At 38.5% G+C, this 26,545-nt stretch overlaps 1 protein-coding gene across 8 annotated transcripts in view; it reads left to right on the forward strand.

The window, feature by feature from the left end:
* Nucleotides 1-26,000, forward strand: part of ppp1r9a (protein phosphatase 1, regulatory subunit 9A) — an 89,746-nt gene extending 63,746 nt beyond the window's left edge. For 3 of the 8 annotated variants that reach the window (XM_088090526.1, XM_088090527.1, XM_088090528.1), the window contains 14 exons: nucleotides 2,572-2,724; nucleotides 8,030-8,083; nucleotides 9,643-9,872; nucleotides 11,302-11,398; nucleotides 13,594-13,729; nucleotides 15,950-16,038; nucleotides 16,872-17,019; nucleotides 17,915-17,978; nucleotides 18,317-18,365; nucleotides 18,579-18,623; nucleotides 20,577-20,696; nucleotides 21,154-21,177; nucleotides 21,479-21,661; nucleotides 23,279-26,000. In XM_088090526.1, coding sequence (XP_087946652.1) covers nucleotides 2,572-2,724; nucleotides 8,030-8,083; nucleotides 9,643-9,872; nucleotides 11,302-11,398; nucleotides 13,594-13,729; nucleotides 15,950-16,038; nucleotides 16,872-17,019; nucleotides 17,915-17,978; nucleotides 18,317-18,365; nucleotides 18,579-18,623; nucleotides 20,577-20,696; nucleotides 21,154-21,177; nucleotides 21,479-21,661; nucleotides 23,279-23,461 — 1,575 coding nt within the window. In that variant the 3' untranslated portion in view covers nucleotides 23,462-26,000. The remainder of the gene's footprint in view (nucleotides 1-2,571; nucleotides 2,725-8,029; nucleotides 8,084-9,642; nucleotides 9,873-11,301; nucleotides 11,399-13,593; nucleotides 13,730-15,949; nucleotides 16,039-16,871; nucleotides 17,020-17,914; nucleotides 17,979-18,316; nucleotides 18,366-18,578; nucleotides 18,624-20,576; nucleotides 20,697-21,153; nucleotides 21,178-21,478; nucleotides 21,662-23,278) is intronic. The other 5 variants (XM_088090529.1, XM_088090532.1, XM_088090530.1 and 2 more) reach the window with 5 other exon arrangements.
* Nucleotides 26,001-26,545: the final 545 nt, after the last annotated feature.

The raw sequence follows: 26,545 nt of genomic DNA on the forward strand, positions 1-26,545 counted from the left end.
ATGCATGCAAACAAATCAGGCCCGAGCTGCGTTATCTGGCTGGGAGATAGATGAAGGGATGTGCAGGAAACGAGATGAGGAGAAGATATAGGCCAAGATGATGAGAGAAGAGATGAGATTGTGTGTGTGTGTGTGTGTGTGTGTGTGTGTGTGTGTGTGTGTGTGTGTGTGTGTGTGTGTGTGTGTGTGTAATACATGCAGAATGACGGAAGGATAGATTTATAATAGACCAGTCAAGATAGAAATAAAGACAAAGTAATACAGTATCAAGACAGTAGTGACAGGATTTATGGAAGTGCAAAATAGATAATCCATTCATTGTCTTTACTTTAAAGCAATTAATTTCTGCTTGTCTTTCATAAATATTTCTATGTTGATGATAAAACGTATAATCAGCTTGACTGACAGTAAGAGAAAAAGCTAGATAGGATAAGAGACAGATGTTTTTCACTAACAGTAATAGCTCCGTTGGAAATATGAGGCTCTGTTGGTCATCAGCCAAAGAGTAAATCAGCCGATCCATTTAGATCCAATGCCTAATGGCCAATGCCAACATTCATTAAACAGTATCATAAGAATCAGAGAAAAGAAAAACTGCGTGGAATACATGCAGCATAATGGCCTACATTAGAGTAAATCCACAAAACATTGACAAATGGAGACTTTTATCAAGCTTTTTTTTTTTTTTTTTAAACCCTAGAGTTTGCAAACATCTAGAATTAGCTCCATTAGGTAGAGACACTATTACAGGCTCAAACCTTAAGAGTTTTGACCAGTAACCACCTTACGCATAAGGCGAGATGGTGACTAATGTCTAAAAATAATAAAAAGTGACATCAAATTTTGTCAGTACAACTTATCTCTTGGCTTGTATTTATAGAAATGACACTCATGGCCAACCAGGCTGTCAAACCAGTTTATTTTTGACAAACTTTTGGCCAACTAAGTGGGTTACCTAAATCTTACATAAGTGATAGCATTAAAATAGGATTAGGCTACTTATGCAAAATGGAAAGTGGAAAAAAAAGGATGGCATGAGGTAAAAACGGGTAGGTGTTTCTGGAAGTGCTTGACACGCAATGTGATGCACTCTGACTGGTGTAGCTTTGAGGAGAGATGGGAGAGAAAGAACAGAGAGAGAAAAGAGAGAGAGAGAGCGGTAACACATGGATGCTGCCGTTTGACAGCTGGATATCTGATTGAATGGTTTCTCTGTTCAGGCTGTTTTGCAGCCTGTTCACTCTGTATGGACGCACAAACACTGGTAGCTTTGCTAGTGGGTACACAAAAGCAGGCTTTTTGATTTCTTGTCTGATTTCTTGTCTGAGACGGTGGGTCTGCCTGGATCAAATGACAGCTGTCACTGGCAGACTTTATCAGCTGTAGCTAAGAAGCAAGCAGTTAAAGGGAATACTTTAAATGACCATGTGCATATCAGTTATTCACCCCTTGTCACATTTTTGTAAAGAAAACTTTTTCTCACATCCAAAATCCAAAAACGGTAAACATGTATGATGAAGGAAACGGGGCCACGTTTAACAAGAGCAAAATTACATTATTATTAAAAATACAAACACATGCATTTGCACTAAAACTCACTGTCTCACACACCGACGACTCTGCTGAATACAATCGACGAGCAGAGTTCAAACTCACACACTTGCCCAGGTGTGGTGCTCATATGCGAAGGTGTTTTAAATAGTAGGGTTTTAGCGAAAATACATGTTTGTGAAGTATATAACCAGATAAATGAGACTTGAATTTCGCTGGAAGAGTTGTGTAAGACATTTTTCACATTTTTAGTTAAACGCGGACCCCAATGACTTCAATTTATCAACTATTTTTTTCTGCTTTTGAGGCGTGCAAGAAAAGCAACATTTTTCTTTCAAAAATTCAACATTTCAAGGGTTGGTGAATGGATATAAATATGATCACTTTGTAGGTAAAGTAATTCTTTACGCCCATGTTAGCTAACTTAATGAGTTGGTTAACTGTTTTCAGCAGATTCATTTTGAAACAAGAATCTTGTGAAAAGGTCGTATATGCACTTGATTGTTCCATGTATGATATTGTGCTAAAAGACTGAGGCTATAGGTAACCCTACTTTGTGCTTTAAATGTATTGCCATTACACAGAGTCAGAGATAGAGAATTGTTTAATAACATTTATCACTGTTCTGATGTTATTTCCAGGATCCTTAAAGACTCTTATGACCATTTGATTGAACAAACGATGCACCATAAAAAAAATGTTTTTTTCAAATTGTGCCACTTTTTTTTTTATCTAAAGATATCCAGAAATGAATAAATAAATTTATATAATGTGAGACATTTCTTTTTTTAATTATCAATCATGTTTATTCCCAATAAATTGTATTACTATAGAAAAATAATTCACCTCCATATTTTGTTCATAGTTTACAAAAAGAACAGGAACACGTGTCATATCTCGCTGGCTTAATAGGAAATATATGATAAAGTAGATGCCACTCACATCTGTCCATTGCTGTTTGTGTGAAGTGTATCTGCAGAAAAGCGAATTACACAACTGACATAGCATTTCCTGTTACAGCAGACAGGAGAGTACGCCACAGATGATGAGGAGACGGGGACAACGGTGGCCGGCGAGGACAAGAGCATTGAGGTGTTTGACTTGCCAGAGTCAGAGGACATCTTGTCACCCTCGGAGTTAGACGCCACTAAACTCTACCAGAAGTTCAGAGAGGTAAACTCCGATACTTTCTCATCTATAGTTCCATCCCGACTGAAGATAATGGGAGCCCACCACATTTTTCTCTGTCAGTGCTTTGAAGAATACATTTAAAAGAATAAATACACCCACGCAGCCACTAGAATAACTTAGCCACAGAAAAAAAGGTAATTCAATTAAACAACAAAAGATAGCAACACAATGGACTGAGCGCTCCTGCTTTACTTGGCAGAGTTATATTCTTTTGTTAAGATCTAGGATCCGCTTACTCTCCCTAATTCCTAATCTGGATGATTAGAGGCGTGAATACAAAAGCGATGTAAGACCTATGCTCATTACATCTCTAATTACCAGTGTTTCGTTAAAACCCACAGATGAGGAGAGAGTGCTAACACTTTAAACCTGTATTAGTATCGATTTGTTTCCTGATCTTGGCAACTCTTCACACGACCAGCCTCTGAGAATAGAGACACGTTTTGTTGAACTTTTGCTATCTTCGCTCTCAATGAACTCACCTTAAAAGACCGCAGCTATAAAATGGAAAATGAAATTACTCTCTGTTTTGTTTCTGCTTTTTTTTTATGCTGCTGAGAAGCTGCTAATATTGATTGAGCACTCCTGCGCAGTTTTTGGCACCACCTCAGCCTTTCTGTAGACAGCCACAATAGCTGTGTGACAGATTTAACAAATGACTTTAGCTGCACCGCAGGCACCTCAGGGGATATAGAGTGAAACTAAAAATGCAATCCCTGTTCACACGATGTATACATTTGTTCTGTTCTCTCATTTTTGCTGTGTCTTGACCTGTGGCTCCCAGCTTTTACCTTTTCCGTTTAAAGGGCCCATTTCTCACCTTTTGTTTCTTTGCTGCCTTTTACACATTAGAGCAAAAAAGAGGCCAGGCAGCAGGAAAGTAAGCCTTTAAAAAAAATATAATACAACGATGCGATAATGGCATACTCTTATAGTTTGACGCACTTTTTTTTTCTTTAACCCTCTTATCTTTAGCACTCTTTTAAACCTGTCTTTCAAAAACATGGGAGGAAGGCAATGAGCAACTAAAGAAGAAATGACCCAAAAAAACAAAAAAAAGTCACAAGAAAAGTATTAAAACAAAACAACCAAGGCAAGCAAGAACTGAAGAAAATGTTTTTATAAAAATAAAATGATTTGTAATATAAATTTAAAGATGTAATTATGATAATTCTTTCCTAGCTTTTAAAAGAAATTGCAATTTGCATTTCCTACCAAGTTGCTGAATGCCCTTTTCCCGTGTTTTTGAAAGAAATTGCAGCATTTTTCTCTGGGATCAAAGGTTTTAAATACTTAATAATATGCTTAATACTTTAAAGGCATCTGAAAGTAGCACAAGGAAAGTAACGTCACTCCAGGTTTCAAAGGGTTAATGTCCTCCTTTAAAATATTATATCCTACCAGGCTACTGTGCAGTCCATTTACTGTTTGATGGTGTTTTGAACTCTGCTTTGGAGCCAAGAGAAATTATTAATGCCTCAGTCAACACAGACATATTGACTGATTTGCTTACACTCTTCTAGGTACACACACATTCACTCACACACACCACTAAATGCTTTCTTTAATCCCAGTCTTAGTTAGCTCACTTCAGGAAGACATGGGGACCCACCCACATTAAGATTATGAATGTATGCTCCTAAAAACTTGGTCTTATAATCAGCAGATTTAAAATAAAAGTAAGATGGTATTAACATAATCAGGATCATGACACGCACTGAGTTTAATATGGTATTCATGTTGAGCACAGGTTTTCCAAGCATTTAACCAAATTTTACATTTGGGCTTTGAAGCAATTTCATGAGTCATTGATTAATCTCCATAGCCCTGCTGCACAGCCGAACATTGATGAAACTTCTAATCAGGACACTAAGATAAGCAAAAACAAAAAACAAATGTGCCCTACTGAGCTGTGAGGAAATGTGTTTAATAATGCCATCGAATCTAGAATACTTCCTTTTTATAAAATAGCTATAACAACGTTGTATGCGTCATATAGCTTCAATTAAGTGTTGGAACAAGCAGATGCACACTGTTTTATTGTTATGTAGGGAGGAGAATAATGTTCTATGAATTTATAAAGTGTTTTTTAAAGGATAGATTTACATTTTTCATGTCTGTCAAGCCCATGTGCATATTGACTGAAACAGTTTTTGCATGCTCTAATCCTTCCTCCTGTTTAAACTGCAGGTAGGAATCACCAGAAGCCCCAGGATACGATATTTTTATAACTGTTTTTCACCTACAAATTATGTCTCCAGGAGAAAACTTTGTCAGCTGCTGTTGTCAAGTGTTTTTCTTTTACACATTCTCAGTCTGTTCATCTCACTTCAGTCATTTTAATTGCAGCAAAATGTATCTAGTGATGTGATAAAGCAATAGAGAACTCCAGTAATGACTCCTAAAACCTGGAAATACTTATTTCAGCACCTCCGGTTCCCTCGTCTCAAAGTCAATGAGTTTTTCTTTTTGTCAGAGGCCTTAAATAAGATCAGTGGTTAACACTATCTGAAGAGATTTTCAGGTTTTGTTCTACAGCATTAAATATATCAGCAAATACTCTACTGTGAACTTTGAAACTTTTATGTGTCTAATAAAAGTGGTTGCTAACAGGTGGCTAAACGAGACTACAGAACGTCATCAAGCCTAAACGCACCAATCACAGCTTTACAGCTTTGTAGTGGTGGTGATGTAAACCGTAGTGTGGTTCATTAAAGCCCAGCAATAGCTTTTTACTTGTGGCAACTGAGTTTAGGCCTCAAAAATCCTGATTGTGGTGTTAATTTGTGAAGATGATCTTGCTGGATAAAACGTGTGAGTGTCATAAACGTTTGTTTACCACAGAGTTTGTTCTCTGCAATGATCCTAAATCCAATAGGAAAAACCCAACTGCTTTTTAACGGGGCAACCAGGGCAACTTCAGCTTCCAGGTTCATCCTTGGGGCACTCTGTTGGTTTTATTATTCTAGAAGATTACAAAAAGTTAAATTTGTATTTGCAATTTTAATAATCCATATAATAAAAAAAGAATACTTGGCATGTGTATACTGATACAATAATGCCATGTCAAATATTGAAATACTATAAATTTTTTTCCCCTGCACTTCAAGTTCACACTGGGCATAAAAAGATGCTCTCCGAACATTCTTCTAGTGGAAATGACGAGGGACAGTCAGTCCTTGTTCTGATCTAAATTTAATATGAGGCTTCATCAGTCTGAGCATATTAAATCGAGTGGGTATCTTCCAAAGTTACTGTATTTTTAGGACAGATTCTCTCTTTTTGTTTCCCCTGACAGCGTTTCTTTGCTGAGCTGCAGTAGAGGGATATTAACACAAAGCACGAGTTTGATACTAAAAAGACTGAAACTTCAAATGCCAACTTTTTTTTTCATTCAACCTGTATTGAAATCTAAAGGAATCATTTAGGGCATGCTCTAGTGTACAATAGAGAGCTCCAGGGATGATGTGTTTCTGTTGGCTGACACAGAAGTTAGTGTTACCCTGGTTCCCTCTTATAAAAAGCCTGAGGGATTTTTCCATTGGATTTTGGATTACTGTAGAAAATAAACTCTGTGGCCAACAACTTTATGATACTTTTGTTCAGCAAAATAATCTTCATGTATTTACTCCACTTTTATGAATTTTGAAACCTAAATGCAATCGCCCAAAGTAAAAAGCTAACATTTGGCTATAAACAAACTGCACTAACTTCACATGACTCAACGTTGCCACCACAATAAGGCTGTAAAGCCGTGTTCGGTGTGATGACGCACTGTAGTCTCATTTAGCTTCTTGTATGTAACCGTCTTTTTAAAGACAAATAAAAGCTAAAAATTCACGATTGGAGTATTTACTGATGTATTTTCTGTCAAACGTGATAGTTTCTCAAGCTTGTGTTCACCACAGACCTTATTTCAGGCTTCTTACAAAATCCCATCCAAAAAACCCATTGACTTAGAGATGTGGGAAGTGGAGGTGTTGAAATACTAATTCATTTCTGGATTTTAGGACTAATTCCCAGGGCACTCCATGATGTTGAGAATACAAATGAAACAAAATAAAAACCCACGGAAATTGATTGATGAGATATTTAACAACAGGACACAATTAGAAACAGTAACATTCATGGGCAGAATAGCTAGTAATCATAACTTTCAATTGACTTTCAATTTCGATTGAGGTATAATTGTGTTACATGTTAATGTGTTTTGTAATAGCTCCAAACATGTGCAGCACAAAAAGCAGATTTCCCAAATTTAGTGCTACCATCCAGGATTTCAAGCAGTAGCCAATCACTTGAACGTGTTGAACAAAGACTGTAGGACCAGTTTAATAAAGGCGTGATATATGAAGGCTTGTTCCCATTAAGAATTTTATAATAAATAATAAATAAAAAGAAACCAGAGATGTCTATGATTTGTCAAACTCGGACTCTTGAAGCCTCACAATAGCATGCAATAAACGTTCAAATGCATTTTTGCACAGAACGAGCACTGTTTTTTTTTTCCCCCAACAACTCTTACATTGAAGATGAAATTGATGAAAACCACCAAAACCTATTGTACAAAATGCACATACGAGTGCAGAAATTGTGTGAAGTCAGCCTTTACAGTGAAAGACAAATCAAGTTTCCAATGGTAAAAGAAAGTATGGTCAATGTCAGTATTGTTACACTTCAAACTTTCCCATAGCTCCTAATGTTCCCTCTCCCGCTTTTCTCTATTTCTGCTTCACTTACTAGAGTTCTCATTTGCTCCCATTTCCATATCTCTTGTTCCATATCCACTTCTTGCTCTCCATCTCATCTTCTCTTTTATGTCTGCTCTCTCATTATCTCTCTCTCTGTCTGCCTGTAAATGACTGCTCATCTCCACTTCCATCCATAACTCCTTTGTCGCCCTCTCTCACTTTCCAGCCCCATCCATCTGACACGTTTCAGGATTCAGAGAATACATAAGCCTTTTTGTCTTAAAATTTTAACAGTTTTACACGCGACATTAAGAAAAATGTATGAATTTTTAAATGGGTTATGTAAAATTATTTTTCAAAACTCTCTACCAGCTATGTGTGTATCTCCATCTCTATCTTTCCCTTCACTCTCCTCTGAGAGTGTGTGTCAGTGCTGGTGCTGGGATGCTGTCAGGGCAGGACAGGGTCGGCTGCCTCAGTCCGTCACACTGTATCGACAGCAGAGAGAGCCTGTGCAGCCATGCATTTGATTATCTGACCGCCCTCTCTTTTCTCTTTCCCATCTTCTCTCTTTTCTCCGCCTCTGCTCCCAACAGCTCCAGATCAAACACACAGTGACCGAGGCCGAGATCCAGAAGCTCAAAAACAAGGTAAGAGATTAAATCTGTCAGTGCGCGGGCTAGTTGTGGGTGCATGTGACAGAAGTTTGTCGGGAGTTCAAACAATTTGTAAATGGATCTGGGACTAGTGTCAGGACAACAAGGGGGCAGGGGTTTAGGATTAGATTTTCTTCTTTAGAAATAAGAGGCTGATTATTTTACTAAAGCAAGCTATTAAGTAATCTAATCAAGGTTCTTGCAGGAGGCTGCAGTAGCTGCTTTTGCAAATGTTAACAAATCAAGAAAGTGAGAGCACCTGGTAGAGATTCTGTAATTTTTTTCAGCAATATAAAAGCCTGTGCACTTTTGTGTATATGTACCTATACACACATCTGAAGTACATAATTGATATTCTCTGTTAAATGTTAATGGCCTAATCTGATGAATTCCCAAATTAATGTGCTGAGAGTTAATATGATAAATTAATCAGAGAAGTGGTGCCTAAAAAGCTTTTTTTTAGTAGTAAGAGTGAATACACTTTTACATAGAAATAAATTAATGCAATTTGTTCTATTAATACAGACTTTGCTCTAAAAGGACTCCGTGTGAAGCATTTCTCTCTGACCAGCTTTATATTATAATTACAGAGTCCCTGCAGATCCTTAAAAAGTCTTAAAAAGGCATTGAATTCACAAATCTAAAAATTGAATATTGAAATGTCTTCAATGAATCTGTGTAAAGTCTTAAAAAATGTCGAGGAATGGAAAGCATGATTTCATGAATCGTTTCATTTTGTAGCACTTTTGCATTTTAAATCCTCAAAATATCTGGTCACATTTTTTTCCATTTACAAAAATTTGCTGAATGCCTCTGGCATTAATGTCATGCAGATGAGGATAGTGGAAAATTCAGTGAAAATTGGCCAGTTGCATCTGAAACCGGTACAAGGAAATGCATATGAGGCTCAGTGTATTTAATACAGAGATTTTCAAACTCAGCACAAAAGGAATCAAGACAGTTGAATCCCACATGCAGAGAGAGAAACATAAAAACACCAAGAAAACCCGCCAGCAAATACCAGGTATTTCCTAGTTCCTTTCTTCCCTTGTCTCTGCCATGCCTAGAAGGTGTTATATTTTTTCAGCATTTAAAGTAAATCATCTATGGATAGAAACAAATATATATTTTGGCTAAATCGCCCCCGTCATTGATGTTGGTTCATATTTCGTGTTTATATATTTATTTATTGAATATTTACATCAATTTTATTTTTATTTAATTTTGGCAATTGTATAATTGGTCTTAAATTTAATTCCAAGTGGTATTAAAAAGTCTTAAGCCAAACTTACTGTAAACTGCAGAAGCCTGATGTCATTCCTAATTTTGCAAATCTGAGGTTGTTTTTTCACATGACATGCTATGACATGAAAGACAAAATGAATGCTTTGGTTGTAGGGACAAACTATAAACTGGTAAGATATGAAATATATTGTTCCAAAACAAAATATCGTTTTTGAAAATGGAAAAAAAAAACATGGTCTAGAATCCTCACTCAGTAAAATTAACCCCCCTATTAAAAGTCAACTGAAGTTGTCTTTGTCTTCTTCCAGTTGGCGTCAGTGGAGAGGGAGAAGCAGCGCTGGGAGAAGGAGAAGAGCCAGCTGAAGGCCAGCATCGAGGAGAACAAGGAGAGGATGCTGAAGCTGGAGAGCTACTGGATCGAAGCGCAGACCCTTTGTCACACGGTCAACGAACACCTGAAGGAGGCGCAGGCTCAGTACCAAGCTCTAGAGAAGAAGTACAACAAAGCCAAGAAACTCATCAAAGACTTCCAGCAGAAGTGAGTGAACCTGGATTAAATTTGGCTACCTAATCTGTGATGGAGGAATGAGGGAGGAATATTTTCTGAACACAGAAGATTGTATCAAAATGTTTCAAACCTTTTTTTATGTCCAGAAATCCCAGTTAGATGAAGAGTTTGACCACCATTTGACCCAAATTAAGGTGCATTTGTTATTGTTATTTTGTTTGAAAATGCATGATTATCAGGGTTCCCACAGTCATGGAAAACCTGGAAAAGTCATGGAATTAATAATGATAAGACTAGGCCAAAGCGTCTTAACTCCAGGTCCACTCACAAGCTTTTTCCAGAGCTTTCAATCACATCTCAAAGTCTTTCTCAGCAGATGGTTTGCTCATTTTATTTCTCCTGGAGAATGGGACTTTGGTCATGTGATAACTGATGGTCATGTATGTAGGGGGAGATCATGATCATGATGCATCTTATTTATTTATTTTTATCTGATGTGAACGACCTCATCCTAGATTTTGATCCCAGGGAGCTCTCCCTGAACTGACGGCTGATGCTTCTTAAGTCTCTCTCCTTTTTTGTTCTGCTTCAGGTCATACCAGGTCAGACTGTTACTTTGGTTGTCACAGTTTAATGAAGCATAATGCAGTTATAAAGACTTCAGTTAACTCATTTACTTCTTTTTTACCAGCTCTGTCTCCTTGGCTTGTTGTGAGGCATCATTTACACGTTTATTATAACTCATACACTGGAAACATTTCCTAAATGAGGTCTCTGCACCCACCCTGCCATTAAATGTACGCTTTAATAAATAACTTTAGATGACTTCCTTCATTATTCCTTTTTACAGCCTCTCTTGCCTCAGTGAACAGAAAAGAGACTGTGTTTCCGTCTGTGAGGCAGAGTAGCTCTTTTTATAGCCAAAGTCTTATCCCATTTCAACAGCAAGAGCCGAGTCTCCATTCTCATGCAACGCGGCGCTCCTGCTTTTCAGTGCGTTGATCTCTTTGGTCAGTCCCATCACAACCTCTACTGCTCAGCTCCAGTCTGACTGCCTCTAATTGGCTCTGGCCCTGCAGGCCAAATGAAAGCTAACTGATGAAACAAACTCTCCATGCTGATCTGTAGCCGAGGACTGAGCTGCGGAGGAGGGACGGCGAGCTTACAGACCAAGGGCAAAGCAGGCATGAGGAAACGGCTGGATTTTGTATTATTAGGGATGGAAATGTGTGTGAGTGTCTTTTAGTTGTAGATGTGTGTTTTTGTGTGTTCACTCTAAGCAGCAGGGTCACACTGAAGTCACACTGACATCCTAAAACAGCCTTATCACCACAGAGAGGCAGGCACCGTCACACATGGTTTAACACACACACACACACACGTAAATGTATCTCATTTTCCTGTGGTAGCACACACCTACTCAACACATTACGATCTCCCCCTCCTGTCGTCTCTTCAGAGAGGTGGAGTTTATCCAGAAGGAGGATGCGGAGAGGAGGCGGCTGGAGGAGGCTGAGAAAGCTCACCTGGCTGAGATCCAGGGACTGCAAGTCAGGGTAAACCACATCTTCTAAAGCTCACTCCAATAATCTCTCACCTCCATCTGTCCATGTATGCTGCTTTGTGTTTTAGTTGTTCTGTCTGTGTCTGCACAATTCTGCATATTAGCCCCCAAAATACACAGAAATCCCTGATGGGAAAATAAGCTAATGAGCGCTGCCATTCTTCTTCTGTGCTTAATGATCAAGTTTGGGTTACAATTATTTATGCAGTGCCTTTCTTTTATAGCAAAGGCTGTAAATGATTAAAGGCTCACCAAACTCACGTCAGAGATTAGTGGCGACAGACTGACTGTTACACTGCCTCACATTGCCTATATCACAACTAAAAACTACTGGTATTATTTCCTATCACTTGCATGATAGGAAATAATACCAGTAGGAGGAGCTAGTGTGTATCAAAGATATATAACCAAAGATGAGACACTGCAAGCTGTGCCGATGGCATGATATGGTCTACATTTCTGCTCTCCTAAGCGGGCGCGGTCTCTCCTCCCCTAATCCCCCCACCTCATTTGTAAGTGTTGTGAGCATTGTGTTGATGGATGAAAGCAGATTACAAACAATACATTATATACAGTACATTGTAAATGTTCGCCTATTTTGCAGCTTGTTTTTATCTGATAGCTTAATATGTATGCAGCAGAAGATCACAGTCTAATATTGCTCTCTTTTCCCCCTGCAAAAACAGTTACATGATAACAATAATGGTGTTATTAAGCAAAGATAGACAAGTTTTGGTTGGAAAACAATGAAGACAGCACTGCAGTGAAACCAGACCGATAGTTAAGCACAACAGAGAGAAGGGATTCTGAGACATCGACAGATCACGATCAAAGTTCATTTTCTGTGAAAACTGGTTCCAGTATTTACTTGGTGACTTTGGGATAAAAGAGTGTTCATAATCTGCGCTCACTTTCACTTTTACGATTGAAATTAATGGAATCAGGACTGCCGCTGGTCTCCTCAAAGGGCGGGGCAATGATGAAACCCCTGCAACACAGATACAGGAAATGAATCTAAAGTGAGTTCTCTGTGGTCTCTGCTTGTATTCTTCATTCAGAAAGGGAAACCGGAGGACTAACAGGACAGATCCAAGGTGCTTGTTCGCCAGTTTGCACATTAACAACAGAACCTGATGTTGAAAAAACAAAGCAAATTTATCATTTGCTAGCAAACAAATACACAAACAATCACATGCTGTTTGTTAAGAGCTCAGTGGCTAAAAATATAATCTCATCTAATACAACAGGTTAGTTTTGATCTCACTCTCTCTTGACTTTAACCATTCATTTACTTTACTCACTGTCATTTTTCTTCTCGTGCACTGTGCTGAACTGCAGATCAGAGTGATTTCATTGATTGATGGGCTCCGCTTGCTCTGACGTCGATTCAATATACTGAGTCGGGCAAATAACAAGCAATAAACGCTGACTAGTGCAAACAGTGTGAGACACATTAGAAAACTCGGCGACAGATGCTTACGCACGGCCCGATGTTGACCAATGGATGACCGTTTGCTTGGTGTGTCAGGGCTCCAAGAAATATAAAATCCAAATCCAGTAATCAACATGTTTAAAAAGCTCAACAACAGAACTCCATCCCAACTGCTTTTTCACTGCAAGGCTTAAAAGTGCCTCTTCTGCCACACAAAAAGCTTTTCTCCTCCTTGGACAGTGACAGCAGATGGACTCGAGGTATCTAGGGGCCTGTGGTCGGTTCCATTGTCAAACTCTGTATTGATTTTCTGCTTTCCTAGTCTTAAAACATGACAGTTGTGTTGTTTTCTGCTCAAGTCTCAGGCCATGCCCTGCAGATGAATGGCCAGTCAACCCGACTGTCCCCTTCTATTATTCTGCACAGTGAGCACTCATTCTCTGACTGCACTGCATTGTACAGGCTGAATAGGGAAGTGTGGCACAAGCAGGAGTGGTGGGAAAGAGTATAATGTGGAATTTAAGCCAACAGCAAGACAGAATCAGTTATGGTTAAACTAAACTGATGGTACTTCACTTGTGCTTTTCATTTGCAGTCGGACAACACCTTTCTGAGGCTAACTTATTTTCAAACTGAATCAAAAGATACATTATGTGCTCCTCATCATGTGGGCCGTGTTTTAGCGCTTTAAAGCTACTGTTTTGACAGGTAAACGCCTCTGGCTGATTAACATTGATCGGTTCCTCTCTCTACAGATTGCAGCATTAGAGTCCGAGCTAATGCAGCTGATGAAGCAGAACGGCATCCAGGTCAACAACAACAACAGCAACACTTGTGAGAGGCTCAGCGCTCAGCAGCACAGCCCCAAAAGGGCTGCAGCACAAGCCAGAGGTGTGTTTGTGAGGGGACTGCTCTCTGCCAGGATCATTATTATGATATTGATTTGAAGGAATTTTTCCACATTTCAGGAAATATTCACTTTCTTGCTGAGAGAAGAATGACATCACTCTCATTTCTGTTTAGTAAATACGGAACTCAAGCCAGCAGTTGGTTAACTTAGTTTAGCATAAAGACTGGAAAGAGGGGGAAACAGCTAAAGCAATAACAAAAAAAAGTAAAATAGATCATTTAAAAAATATCGGGGAACCAGTTGCTTCTTGCATCAAATGGATAATAAAAAAAATCCCATGTAAATAAGACAAACACAGCTGTTTTATCGTTCAGTAAAAAACAAAATAAACTCTCCACTGCTCCTGAAAGCCATGGCTGTGTTTGCCACCTAGCAGGAAATATTTGCAGGTAGGTATCTGTCCTGTTTGCTTGTTTACCGTCTGTTTATGAAAACACATCTGTTCTGCCTGCAAAGTTCCTGTTTGATGCATGTCTGCAAACTGTGTGATAGTCCTGTCATTGTGAGGTGAAGGGAAAAAATGCAAAGTGATATTGCTTGACTGACCAATATTGTGTGGCAGGCCACATATAGTCTATTCTGACAGCCAGGCCAAGGGCCATTTAAAATTTGTTTAAGGGCCACCATTGACCCTTGAGCCAGACTTTACCTGGTGTAACAAAAACCACCAACCAGCACCTCTAAGAAACACATTACATCTCATTTGTTTAATCTTTTTTGTTTTGAAAGAAAGAAATTAAAGCTCTGGTTGTCCTGGTTGGTTTTAGAGGGGCTTATGTAGAACAATTTCTTCTTCCAAAGAAAAAGGTCAATCCAGACAATATACTTGTTTGAATAAAGTATCATCAAAGTACCTAGGTATTTACTTTGTCTCTAAGATGACCTGAGATGTACCTCAACAACATTGCTGTTACCTTTTTTTAGCCCCTGTATTTTACTGACTCCTTTTGCACTGTGAAGGACATTTAAAAGTGTGTCTCCTATTGCTCACACACACACACGCACACACACACACACACACACACACAGTGAGACTTGGATTTCCATCACGCACATCCTCCTCTCCTCCCCTTGCCTTAAACTTCAAACCCACTTTCACCTCTGACTCTATTTTTTCACTTAGGACCTCTGCAAACAAAAACACGTAATCCCTTTCGAGCACATCTGTGTGCTTTTGTTCTCCTCAGGTCTTTTTAAGCTCTGCTCGCTTTATTTCACCGGCCGCATCCGTCAGAACAATGTGTGCACACAGAAGTGCCACATCTGATACTGTACAGTGCAGACGGGATAACAGAGTGATTGGCTCCGCACTGATCCGAGTGATGCAGCATATTATGCAATATTAAAAAGGAGGGATTGAGAGAGACGGCTGGAACGGGATATAAAGGAGAGACGGAGCATGTGGGAGGAGACAAGAGAATCTGCTGAAACGATCAGTTAAATTTAAATGATTTCAGTTTTTGTCTCATCTGACAGCGTCTCCCTGTGCACTCAGGGAACCAGCAGAGAGATGATAATTGCCTGCCTAATTGATGGTGTTACTTTTGAGAGAAGACTTGATATTTTAACTGTGTTGATGTTTTTTTAATCAACGTATTTAATAGGGGTGTCAGCACTGGAACCGCACCAAATTAAGTGCCTCTTAATAAGACTAAAACAAAAGAAAACATGCATATAATTGATGGACAAATTCTGTTGGTAAATAAATGGATTACACAGTATATTCCTTTCACCTTGTCAAGCTAAATTGAAGTTGTTTCTACGAGGGGTCTTCAGGGTGGATACAGATTAATAGTACTTAATGAAACCAATATTTGGAACCGATGTGCATTTACAATGAAAATAAAAAATGAATTTGGAATATAACTCCAACACAACATTTTATTTAAATGCCTTTAATCAAAACTGAAATTTTCAACATCATATACAGGAAGTTCCCATAAAAAAAAGCTCCTTGAGGTTTTACAAAGTAAAAGTTCCTTTCATGCTGACACTTTTTTTGCAGGTATTGCTTCTCTGGTGCTGGTTGATTGCAAAACACACGCTTTTTCATTAATGAATTTTATTGGTGATCATGAGAATAGAACGGTGTTATAGATTATCAGCAAAATGCCAAATATTGGCCCCAATAATTGGCCAGACTGATAATCTGTCGACCCCTAGTTTTTACTCTCTTCTTTTCTTTGTTTGTGTGATTTTAGACCTGAGGGAGGGCTCTCCCAATTCGCCCAGCAAGAAGAAGAGCTACAGGGGAGTCGCCCGAGACAGCATCAGCTCCACAGAGGGAGAGGTTTGTAATAAAACACACACATCTGCACATTTTTCTTTTTTTTTCAGTCATTTCTTATTTAACAACATCTGTTTATATATCAACCAGATGTGTATTTTAATCACATTATTCTCATTAGGCTATACTTTCACCACTGGGTGTTTAATTAGTTTGTGTGTTTGTGTGTGTTTGTGTGTGTGTGTGTGTGTGTGTGTGTTTGTGTGTGTTTGTGTGTGTGTGTGTGTGTGTGTGTCTCATCCCCTTGTGTGTCTTTAACCCCTGTCCATTCCACTTTATTCCTTTAATGGATTAATTGCTACGTGTTGCTCTGCGGCACTAATTGAGTCTGTGGCGCTGTCACAACCTATTGTCTCTCCCAGTGTGATAATAACGGTCACAGTCTTTCTTTCTTTTTTTTTCTGGATGAAAGGCTCTCGTCTGACTAATGCTGTCACTTAACTCAGCCAGAGCAGGAATGAGTTTAGATTGGATAAACAACTTTGAGAACTGGATCAGAATTGGCAGGAACACAGAAACCAGGCAGTACGAGGCTTTCAGGGGAAAAGAGGGAGAGGAATTAGAAATGAAAGTATGTCAAGTGACTTCTTTCAGATTAGTCTGCAGCTCTGGCTGTTCAGATCACTTTTCCTTTGATTGCACTTTATTCTTCCTTTTTTTTCCATGACTGCTTTGAGCTTTTGCTTTCAATTTTTTTTTGCAATTCTTTCTCTCTGCACTTCCTCTCTCTCATCTTCTGGCACTCCCTCTTATATCCTTCCTCACATTTCTCTTTCACATCTCCTCCATTTGCTTCATCTTTCTTTCTCCTTTTGTCCCATTATGTCTGTCCTCAGGTCTCGGAGGGTCACGGCAGTCCAGCTCACAGTCGATCTGGTTCGATTCGTAGCGTGGCCTCTTGTGATGGAGGAGCTGCAGTCCTCAGGGCCCTCGGCAGTGCAGAAAGCTCCCCCAGACGAACACTGCAGCCATCGTCCATTGGCGGTTAGTACTCCTGCTGCTGCACCCTCACGCATCCCATAATAAAAGATCTATTGCTCACCTTTACATTGGGGGGGGGCACAGATTAAAGCATTTAAGTCTATAGATTATCAAGGGCAGCTTTGTCTTAGGGCACACTGTATTCATTTTAGCTGCTGTATATTCTAAGTTTACTATTTTATTAACCCTTTGAAACCTGGAGCGACATCACTTTTCTTGTGCTGCCTTTAGGCTCCTAAGACAAATATTTAAACTTTTTAACTCTGAGCAAATTGTTGCTCAATTTTCTACAAATTGCAAGAAATCATTAGATTTACAAAAAAAATTTTTAAAAAGCTAGAGAAAATGTCAAGGGAAAAAAGAACAAAGCAAAGGAAAAACTATATTTATAGAGCTACATATTTTACATTATGTTGAAGAATTATTAGAATTTTAAAGCATTTCTCTCAGGTGATTTTCCCTTTTTTTCTCCTTTTTATTTAATTTCTACTTTTTTCCAATTTCTTGCTGACTTTTGGGTAATTTCTTCTTTCATTGCTCATTCACTTCTTTCCATGCTTTAGAGAGAAATCAAGCCAATTTGCTCAGGTTTCAAAGGGCTAAAGGCCAGAATCCAGTATGGCAAACAGACTCGAAAAGACAGAGGAATAGATTTGGAACGTAGTTAAACTCAGACAAATCATTAATTTCCAAAAGGTAGCAATAAGGGGGTAATCCCACATGTGAAAAATGTCCCTTTAGCATTCATAGACCAAAAAGTACATTTTTAAGACGTAACAAAGCCTTTTATAATGCCTGTAGTATAAGGCATGAATAGTCATCAAATGAATCAGCTGGTGTGCTAAAGAAAATCTTCATCACATGAAGTAATCTCATTGTGGCTTGTTTGTGATCGCAGGTTCTCCTGCAAAGTCGAGCCCCTCTCACAGTGTGGAGGAACGCAGACAGGCTCTGGATCCAGGGTAAGACAACAAACAGTGGAGCGTCATGTTTTTGTTTTTAGTCTTACACATACCAACTAACGTATGCGGCTGGAAAAAGGTGATTGATTAGCCATACTCTGTCATGGTGGACAGTTTTAAGGCCCAGTTTATGGTCACCGAGTAAATCATAACACTCTATTTCATGTATTGACTGGATTTTGTTTTGCCAGTGATTGAAGTAACTTAATTTATGATCTTTGTCAAATTGTTTTAACTGTGGGATGGTAATTGTTTTCATCTCTCTCTCTCTCTCTCTCTCTCTTTCTCTGTCTCTCTCTCTGTCTGTCTCTCGCTGTCTCTATCTCTCTCTCTCTCAGCTCCACAGAGCCGTCAGCAGAGGACAGTCCAGAGAAGCTCAGGGCCAAGGTACATGAGGTTTGGCTGTTACACATTTGGCAAATAGTGATTCACTTTACAGATACTTTACAGTTGAGGACATTAAAGGACACTTTGTTTTACCCCCTGCAATGTAATTATGGCTCCAGTCAGCTGGCTTTTTGTCAGACCTCTATACTTCTATATAGCTTGATGACAAGTTTTCTTATGGTATTGATGTGTTGTGTTATTTCTGTCAAACAGACGTCCCTTACATGGCCCCACTTCTTCTCCTATTCATATTACTTGGTATTGTATTCTTTTGTGTTTTGTTTAATTATACCTCAATCCACAGAAATGGAAATGAGTGGGTACTTTAAGAGGTAAACATGGTTTAGTGATAAAGGGGGTTATTGTACTGCAATCATAGAAATGCATAATTGCATTTTTAATTGCAAGAAAATCAATGAGTATCCCTACATGATCCTTAACATCTCTTATAATCTAAACCATATCTTCAGTAACACTGTAAAAAAATGTCCATTTTAGCAATCCTATGATCTGTTTAAGTATTAGGTTTTAATTCTGGGGGAAAGTCTGTTCCCAAGTTTTCCTCTGGCACATCAGTTACTTTGATAATGCATCCTCAATCAGTTAAATGTCCTACTGATACAATAAGATTAAAGTTGTTAACATGGGCATTTCTTGCAGTGCAGGAACTTGCATGAAAACTGTTTCTAATCCTGTGTAATATCAGATGTGCTCACTGTAGGATTAAAAAGGAGATTAATTTTGATCCTGCACCAGTCCAGTCCTTTTTCTCTCTCCCAGGACGCGCTCTCAGCTTGAATGCACATCAGAAGACAAATCAATGCAGAATGTATTCGCATTAATAGTTATGTGGAGCTTTTAACTGAGGATGCATCCCAGAAAACTGAAAGTCTAAATATGTAAGATTACTTTCACTTTAACCTAAGACAGCGCTGAGATTCAAAGAACTCCTTAAGCTATAGTATACAGCTAAATGTAAGATGGAGCTTTAACTTAAAATCTTTTATGATTGTAGCGGTGAGGACTGCAAATTACATCCGGCTGAAAATTACTCTGGTTAAAATTTATTTAGGAGTCATTGATTGGGAGGTTTTAATTTGGAAAATTATCCCCAGAGGTCCCTTGCTCGTAGAAAAATGTTGCACCTAATGGACAAGAATATATATACAGTACATGGTTCAATGTAAGTTAACAAAAACACAATAACCCTTATTTTCAGGTCATTATACACTGAGGCAAACATACTATTTATATCAAATTCTGCAGACAGAAAAGGAGGCCCAGCTGTTGCCCAATAAAACAACTACTGCTCTCATTATTAGGGGTCCAAGCAATGCTCACTGCTGGAGCCCTATTGTTTTTGCTCAGATTCTTCCTGTTTTGGTTCTTGTTCTTGTTCTTCTTCGCATTCTTTGCCTTCTGCTCTGCTAAAAGGCTTAGGGCAGCAAAAACCGCAAGACAAAAACTTGGCAAAATTGGCTGGCTGGTTGCAGATTCCACTCACTACTCAGGCACAAAAATGACCCTCACTGACCTCAAGGTGGTGCTGTAATAATAAACTTAACATTACTGCAAGTATCTCAGAAACAGCTGGGCTTAGGGTCAAAATTCTTTCATTATATCAGTCTTTCAAATCCTCTGCACCTTTGAGACTTGTGCTTCAAAAATGTCATTTTGCAACTTTTTCTTAATTTTCTCTTAATCATCTTGAGTGTTTGTTCTCCTCCTGACAGTCCGTATCTCTCAGCAGCAGCTTGTCTCTGCATGTTTGAGCACATATCTTAATACTGTCATTCCATAAATGTCCACTCTCTGGCACACACACAAGGACACACAGAGGGAGGTTTTTATATTGGATAACATCCAGCTACATCATTTCCAATCAATAATAACATTCACAGTTTGTGCTATAATGGAACATCTTAAAAGTGAGGGATGTGCACAACCGTGACGACTTGCAGACTAACACCCTTAATATATTAGACTAATGTACTTTTTATTGACTGTCAAATATTAGGAAGAAGCACATCAATCATAACAGTATGTGCTCAGAGGAAAAGTCTTTATTTTTTCTGATTCATTCACTCCTCATCCTGTCTTTCTGTTCTAAGACATAGAAATAGAGGAGCACTCCATCTAATCAACTAAATTCATCCTCGGAGACAGTTGGCTCTCATCACTGATCTTATAAGTGCGTTGTTGATTTCTCAGGGACCCACTTTGAACGATGATCTGAGCGCCAGCAGCAGCAGCTCGGTGGAGATCAGCGGCCTGCTGAGTGAAGCCAAGACGTCGGGGCGCTCACACATACTGGCACTCTCTTCAGATGAGGTACACATACAGGCCTAAAGTATTTTCATTTTTTATGTATTTTATGTATCATCAAACAAATAACATACATGAGACTGACTTCACCTCATCAAAAGTGACAGATCCCTAAAAACAACCTTACATGATCTGCAACCTGAAACAAGTGAACTTACAGAGCCCAACTGGACGATGATCTGTTTCAAAATACATATATTTAAATGCAAACAACAGCAGAAACACAAAAATATGACTTGCATTTTTGTCTGTGCCTCCATTTGTTATCTTTATAGGCATAAAGACAGAAAAAAACAGCTTCTTTGGTATTCCTTTGGCAGAAAACAAGCTGAAAATCAATGCACCAATTTGGGCTCATTGTATTCAAATACAGGTCTGGGCCGCTGTAGTGTAAGCCATATTGTTTTTTCCCCTGTTAACAAGCTCCGTCATCTTCTGTTGTTTTCAATGCTGCCGTGTTCAGAGTCTGGATATGATAGATGATGAGGTGAGACCTTTGTTTTACTGCATGCATGTCTTTATGTGCCTGTCGAGTATTTGTCTGTGTTTTACTCCCACACATTATTCATGGTGAAGATTGATTTTCCCACAGATTAATAGGTGTCACCACAGAATATATTTGTCACTTAGGATGTCTTGAGTGTGTCATTGATTTCATCTCAACTTATCAAAAATATTCAATATTCTATGCAAGATACACTTTAGTGCATGGTTCAGTGCTGTAAGAGTTTGAAATTTTAGATCTCGTCTGTGTCTTTCTTTTTACCCCATCTGTGTCTCTTCCTCAGATCTTAGATGAGGGACAGTTTCCAAAGCAGTGTCAGTGGCAGAACCGCAGCATCACAGAGTGGACCTCCCAGCAAGTGGCCCGCTGGCTCATGGGCCTCAACTTAGAACAACACATCCCAGAATTCACTGCCAAAAACATAGATGGAGAACAGCTGCTACAGCTTGAAAGTGCTGAGCTCAAGGTAAGTGTGAAGTTTTTCATACATGTATAGTATAAGAGCCAACAGATATATCAGTGTACATGTCAATAAGTAAAAGAAATGGCAGTGTAGCTATGCCACACATATGTTTAGAAAAAGTGCTGCCATGACATAGTTTGTCCTTGAGAGAGCAATGACAAGTTTTTTTTTCAACTGTAAAATGTCACAAAACAAACGTAAGGGATCCTTTTAGAAATGTTTATTTAGGATGTTTAAATATCAGCAGACACGTTGTTAACAGATTATTTAAACTCTCAGATATCAATTTTACTCAAAAATCCAGTGTACTACGGGCAATTAATATAAATACAAATAGAAAAGCAAAGTCCATCCCATTCTGTTGGACTAAAAGACCAGAAAACATATTTACAGTTGTCAATGGGGAGAGAGGAATTTTTGATCCCGTTTGAACTCTAATGTGTATTACACATTTGTCAATTTAAAAGATAATTTCGCAAGTCAAGAAAGTTGCAGTATGTCGTGAAACTGTTGAAGTATAAAGTTGCGTCGTCATAGCTTTCTGTCTTGCTGAAAGCTACAACACCTGTGAGTACAATGTGTGTTTCATACTGGGATCTAGTCACATGAGCAATCGGTTTTGCTCATTCTTTCGCTTCCCGACTGATAAAAAGACCAAGAGTCATTGGATGAAACACATCAGGTAAGTTAACGTTACATTTCTGTGTGGATTATAGTTATGTTACCTAACTAGCGAGCTGGTGTTGGTATGTATTCAGTGCGAGAGAAGAGATGTAGTTCACTGAGCAGTTTCACCAAAAAACAGTACTATGATAAACCAACAACAAACTGTGACTTTGTTGACTTAGACAATAATGTTAAAACTGGCAAACATCATATGTGTAATTCATGCCACAAGTCAAACAGCATAAACAAATTATTTGTCTCACATTGTTGCCTACTTTACATGTTGTTTCCAAAATAAGATCCCAGTGGTGGACATCAGAAAGGGAGGGATTTTGCCTCTTAAAATAAAAGCTGTAATACCAAACTGTGAAAATATAAGTTAAAAGTCATAGTCCTGGATTGAAAATGGTGCATAAGTAAAATTAAGAAAGTATTATCAGGAACATGTATTTAAAGTAGTAAATGTTAAAAACACCAAAAACTTAAGATTATTTTAAAAATCAGAAAAACACCCCAAAACGCAAAATTATATTAAAAAAAAAAAAGGAGAAAAAGACTTCATTGTTTATAAAAAATAGGCAATTAATTTTCTGTCAATCGACTGACTGATTTAACAACTAATTGTTTCAGCTGTACTTGTATAAACTTTGGTAATTTAATTTATAATAAAACATTATATTTTGTAAAGTCTTTGTATGTTTTTATCAAACATCATAATTTGTAAAGTAATTAAAGCTGTCAGATGAATGTAGTGAAGTAAAAAGTACAATATTTCCCTCTGAGATGTAGTGGAGTGAAAGTATGAAGTGGCATGGGAAGAAAATGCTCAAAGTATAAGTACCTAAAATTCATACTTAAGTACTGTACTTGAGTAGATATACTTAGTAACAATTCAGCACTGCTCATAGGTAGCCCAAAGGAGGAAAGATGCTAATGCAAGTTAATTTGTTTCAGGCCCTCGGAGTCACTTCTTCCCAGGACCGTGCCTTGATCAAGAAAAAGATCAAAGACCTTAAAGTTCTGACGGAGAAGGCCAAGAGGAACCAAGAGAAAGTGGAGAAACAGCGTGAAAAGCTACGGAAGAGAGAGCTGGAGCAGCAGCAGAAAGAGGCGCGCAAAGAAAGCGCAACAGAGTGACGCGAATCATTAGATCACCTCCTGCTTTACTGTAGCACCACACCAAGTAGCATCTCGAGGAACAGAACGTCAGCAGGTCCCATAAATGAACCCTGAGGGACACCTGCTCAGTAGTTCAATAGTTCTCAGTGGTGGAGCTACATGCCCAACTGTCAGAGATCGTTGAGTGACTTTTTCTCACCAAGCAAATTAAACCAAAACGAGCAGTTGGATGATAGGAACATGCCCCGTTCATTTGCCTCATTTTACACCCATCCTGTGTTTTTTGCCATTTAAAATTTTACTCAGTTCTATTTATTTTGCTGTTTATTGCTGTAAATTAGGTTTATTTATTCATATCCAGAGTAAGTCTGTGAAAAGTTCATCTCATCCTCATCCCATATCATCTTCAGAGCCGTTGCCCATCACAGCACCCGTAGACATGACGACCGTGTACATGTACAGTGATAAATACAAATATGTCTGATGTGCCATTTTGATAGACTTATGCACATCCTGTTCAGATAAGTAGATCAGTGAAATCACTCTATTGCTTTGACGAAGCACATACAGGTCAGGCCTGTGTGGCGGAATATGTGAGGCAGTACTCGCGTCCCACCACTGGGTGTCCCCATGCTGCTTACTCATACTACTGAAGGAAGCAACACTTGAACTTTCCAATAGGAATTGAAGCGGGAACCAAGTTTCACTGGGAGAAACAAACTCTCGGTACTTGCAAGAACACTGGAAGTGCAAACACTGTAAATTGAACCTCGGCACTGGCTCGTCCAATGTTCCTTACAGTATACATGTACCATACTAAAGCAGTTCACAAAGTAAGAAATGACGACAAGGACAAACTCTAACTCATTGGACTGGTTCTAATGGAGACTTCAGGTACAATATAATCATAAAAATTTGTAACTTACCAAACCTGTACGACAAAAACAAACAAAAAAGCGTTAAAATGAAACTTCCTGCTTATATGCATAATGTTGCTTTGACACCGCTTGTAATCTGCTTTTGACCTCTTTTTATATTCTCTCTCAATAACAAAGTAATACCCCGCCGCTGCCTTTAGAAATTCTAGAGAAGTAGAATTTTTCTGAACTCTACCCGCTTCTATGTGAGAGTTGAAACACATACAGCAGACTTGTAATTGTTCTTTTTTTCTATCATAAAAATTATAGGTCACCATACTTTGGGATACTCTGAATAATATTTAGGAATGCTGCCATATAGACGAGTCATCTCTGTGATCAAGGACCGATGCAGTGAGTCCAGAAGTTGTCTTAAAAGAATTCGCACCTGATGTTAAACTGGAAATTGCACCTGATAGATGCAATATATTCATAATTTTTCCTATAAAACTGGTCAAAACATTTTGATTTACTTGTTAGATAAAATAATATATACCTTTGAAATTATTTTGACATATGTACTTTATGCAATTCTTGTTTTAGGATTATGACGCTCACTGAGAGACATGTTCCCTGTGTTACTTCTTTAGCATTCCCAAGAATCATTCCGTAGGTTTACAGCAAATATAGAGACACCAGTGTCACCGTGATTAAAAGAAAAAAAAAGCAAAAATGAAGGCAGCTTTAGTTATTCCCTTTTGTCTCAAGGGCCCTGCCTGGTGACCTGTTAACAGGTTTTAAGTACAAGAAGAATAGTAGGAGTTACAGATACCTCCATGCAATGCCACAGTAATACAGGAGATCTGTTAATGTTATTATTTATTTATTTCTGTATTTAATGAAGCAACTGACTACTGTTTAATTTAACTTTTACAAAATAAGAGTATTATTAACACCTAACAATGATTTATCCAGAATTGTATGAGTACTTCCTATTGCCAAAACATAATTAAACATGTTCATTAAAAGTGATTTTCAAATGGTTGTTATCAAATGAAGGATTTAAAAGTTTGGAAATGCAAAACGCAGTAATACTCCCCCATCGTGCTCATGTTTTTTTTCCTCTAATACAACCATAGTGCTGCTCCAGTGCAACTCCAATAAACCGCTCATGATGTATTCTTATGGAATATTTTGTAACACTTGAACCTTTCTGTGAATACCCCCTACCCCCATCTCTGTTAAGTCAGTCTGCCGACTGCACTCTTTTGTATGTATAGTAAAACACTGAGAGCAATACGCTGCAAGAATCCTAAAGAAGCCTTGTTTTCTATCAAGTCAGTATGTGTGCACAGTTTGTCCGAGGGCTAAGGAGGATAAAAAGGTCACACCTGAGGCCAAAATGTGATCTTTTCTATGTGCTTGACTGAGCTTGCCTAGGCATGATGAAACCAACGTATAGATAAGATTCCTGGTGCTCCTGGCAGGCGTTTGAGTCATGGAAGTGTTTGTCTTTCATGTATGTAGAGAGCAAAAGATAATCACCACAAACTGCTAGCCATGCTTTCCACTCTTTTAAAAGCTGTGCTTATTCTCCTTCTCCTCTTCTTTTTTTGTCATACCTTGCTCTCTTTTTCGCATTCTGAAAAGTTTGAAAGGGCAGCTACCTGTCACACTGAATAAAATGTGCGGTCACTGTCCATAGTCTGCTTTTGTTTCTTTTTTTCCCACCATTTGTCTTACTTTCTCCACATAGTTCAAATTGTCATTTCTTAAAGGGACACCTCAAAATAAAAAAATACATATTTTTCCTCTTACCTGTAGTGCTGTTTATCAATCTAGATTGTTTTTGTGTGAATTGTCGAGTGTTGGAGATATTAGCTGAGCGATGTCTGCCTTCTTTTGACTAAAACTGAACTAGATGGCACTTGGCTTTTGGTGCTCAAACACCAGAGAAATCCTCAGCAGCAATGCCCTTTTCCAGAAATCATGACCCAGTTACTCAAGATAATCCACAGACCTTATTGTGAGCAATTTCATGTAGGAAGTATTTCCTTTCCAAACTGCACCTGCCAAGCATATCACTGCACAGAAAGAAGTGTGCATGTACTCATGGACGAGAATGTAGTTTTAGTGACAGCGAGAGATGTTAACATTAATGGAAATCACCTTGGCTGAGCTGGAGTGTTAGCTAGCTCAGTGGTGCTAGGTGAGCTAGCAGTAGATCATGCCTCTTTCTACGTAG

The sequence above is a fragment of the Plectropomus leopardus genome, chromosome 17 (assembly GCF_026936395.1).
Source record: "Plectropomus leopardus strain MGB_pleo_1.0 chromosome 17, ASM2693639v1, whole genome shotgun sequence".
Classification (NCBI taxonomy): domain Eukaryota; kingdom Metazoa; phylum Chordata; class Actinopteri; order Perciformes; family Serranidae; genus Plectropomus; species Plectropomus leopardus.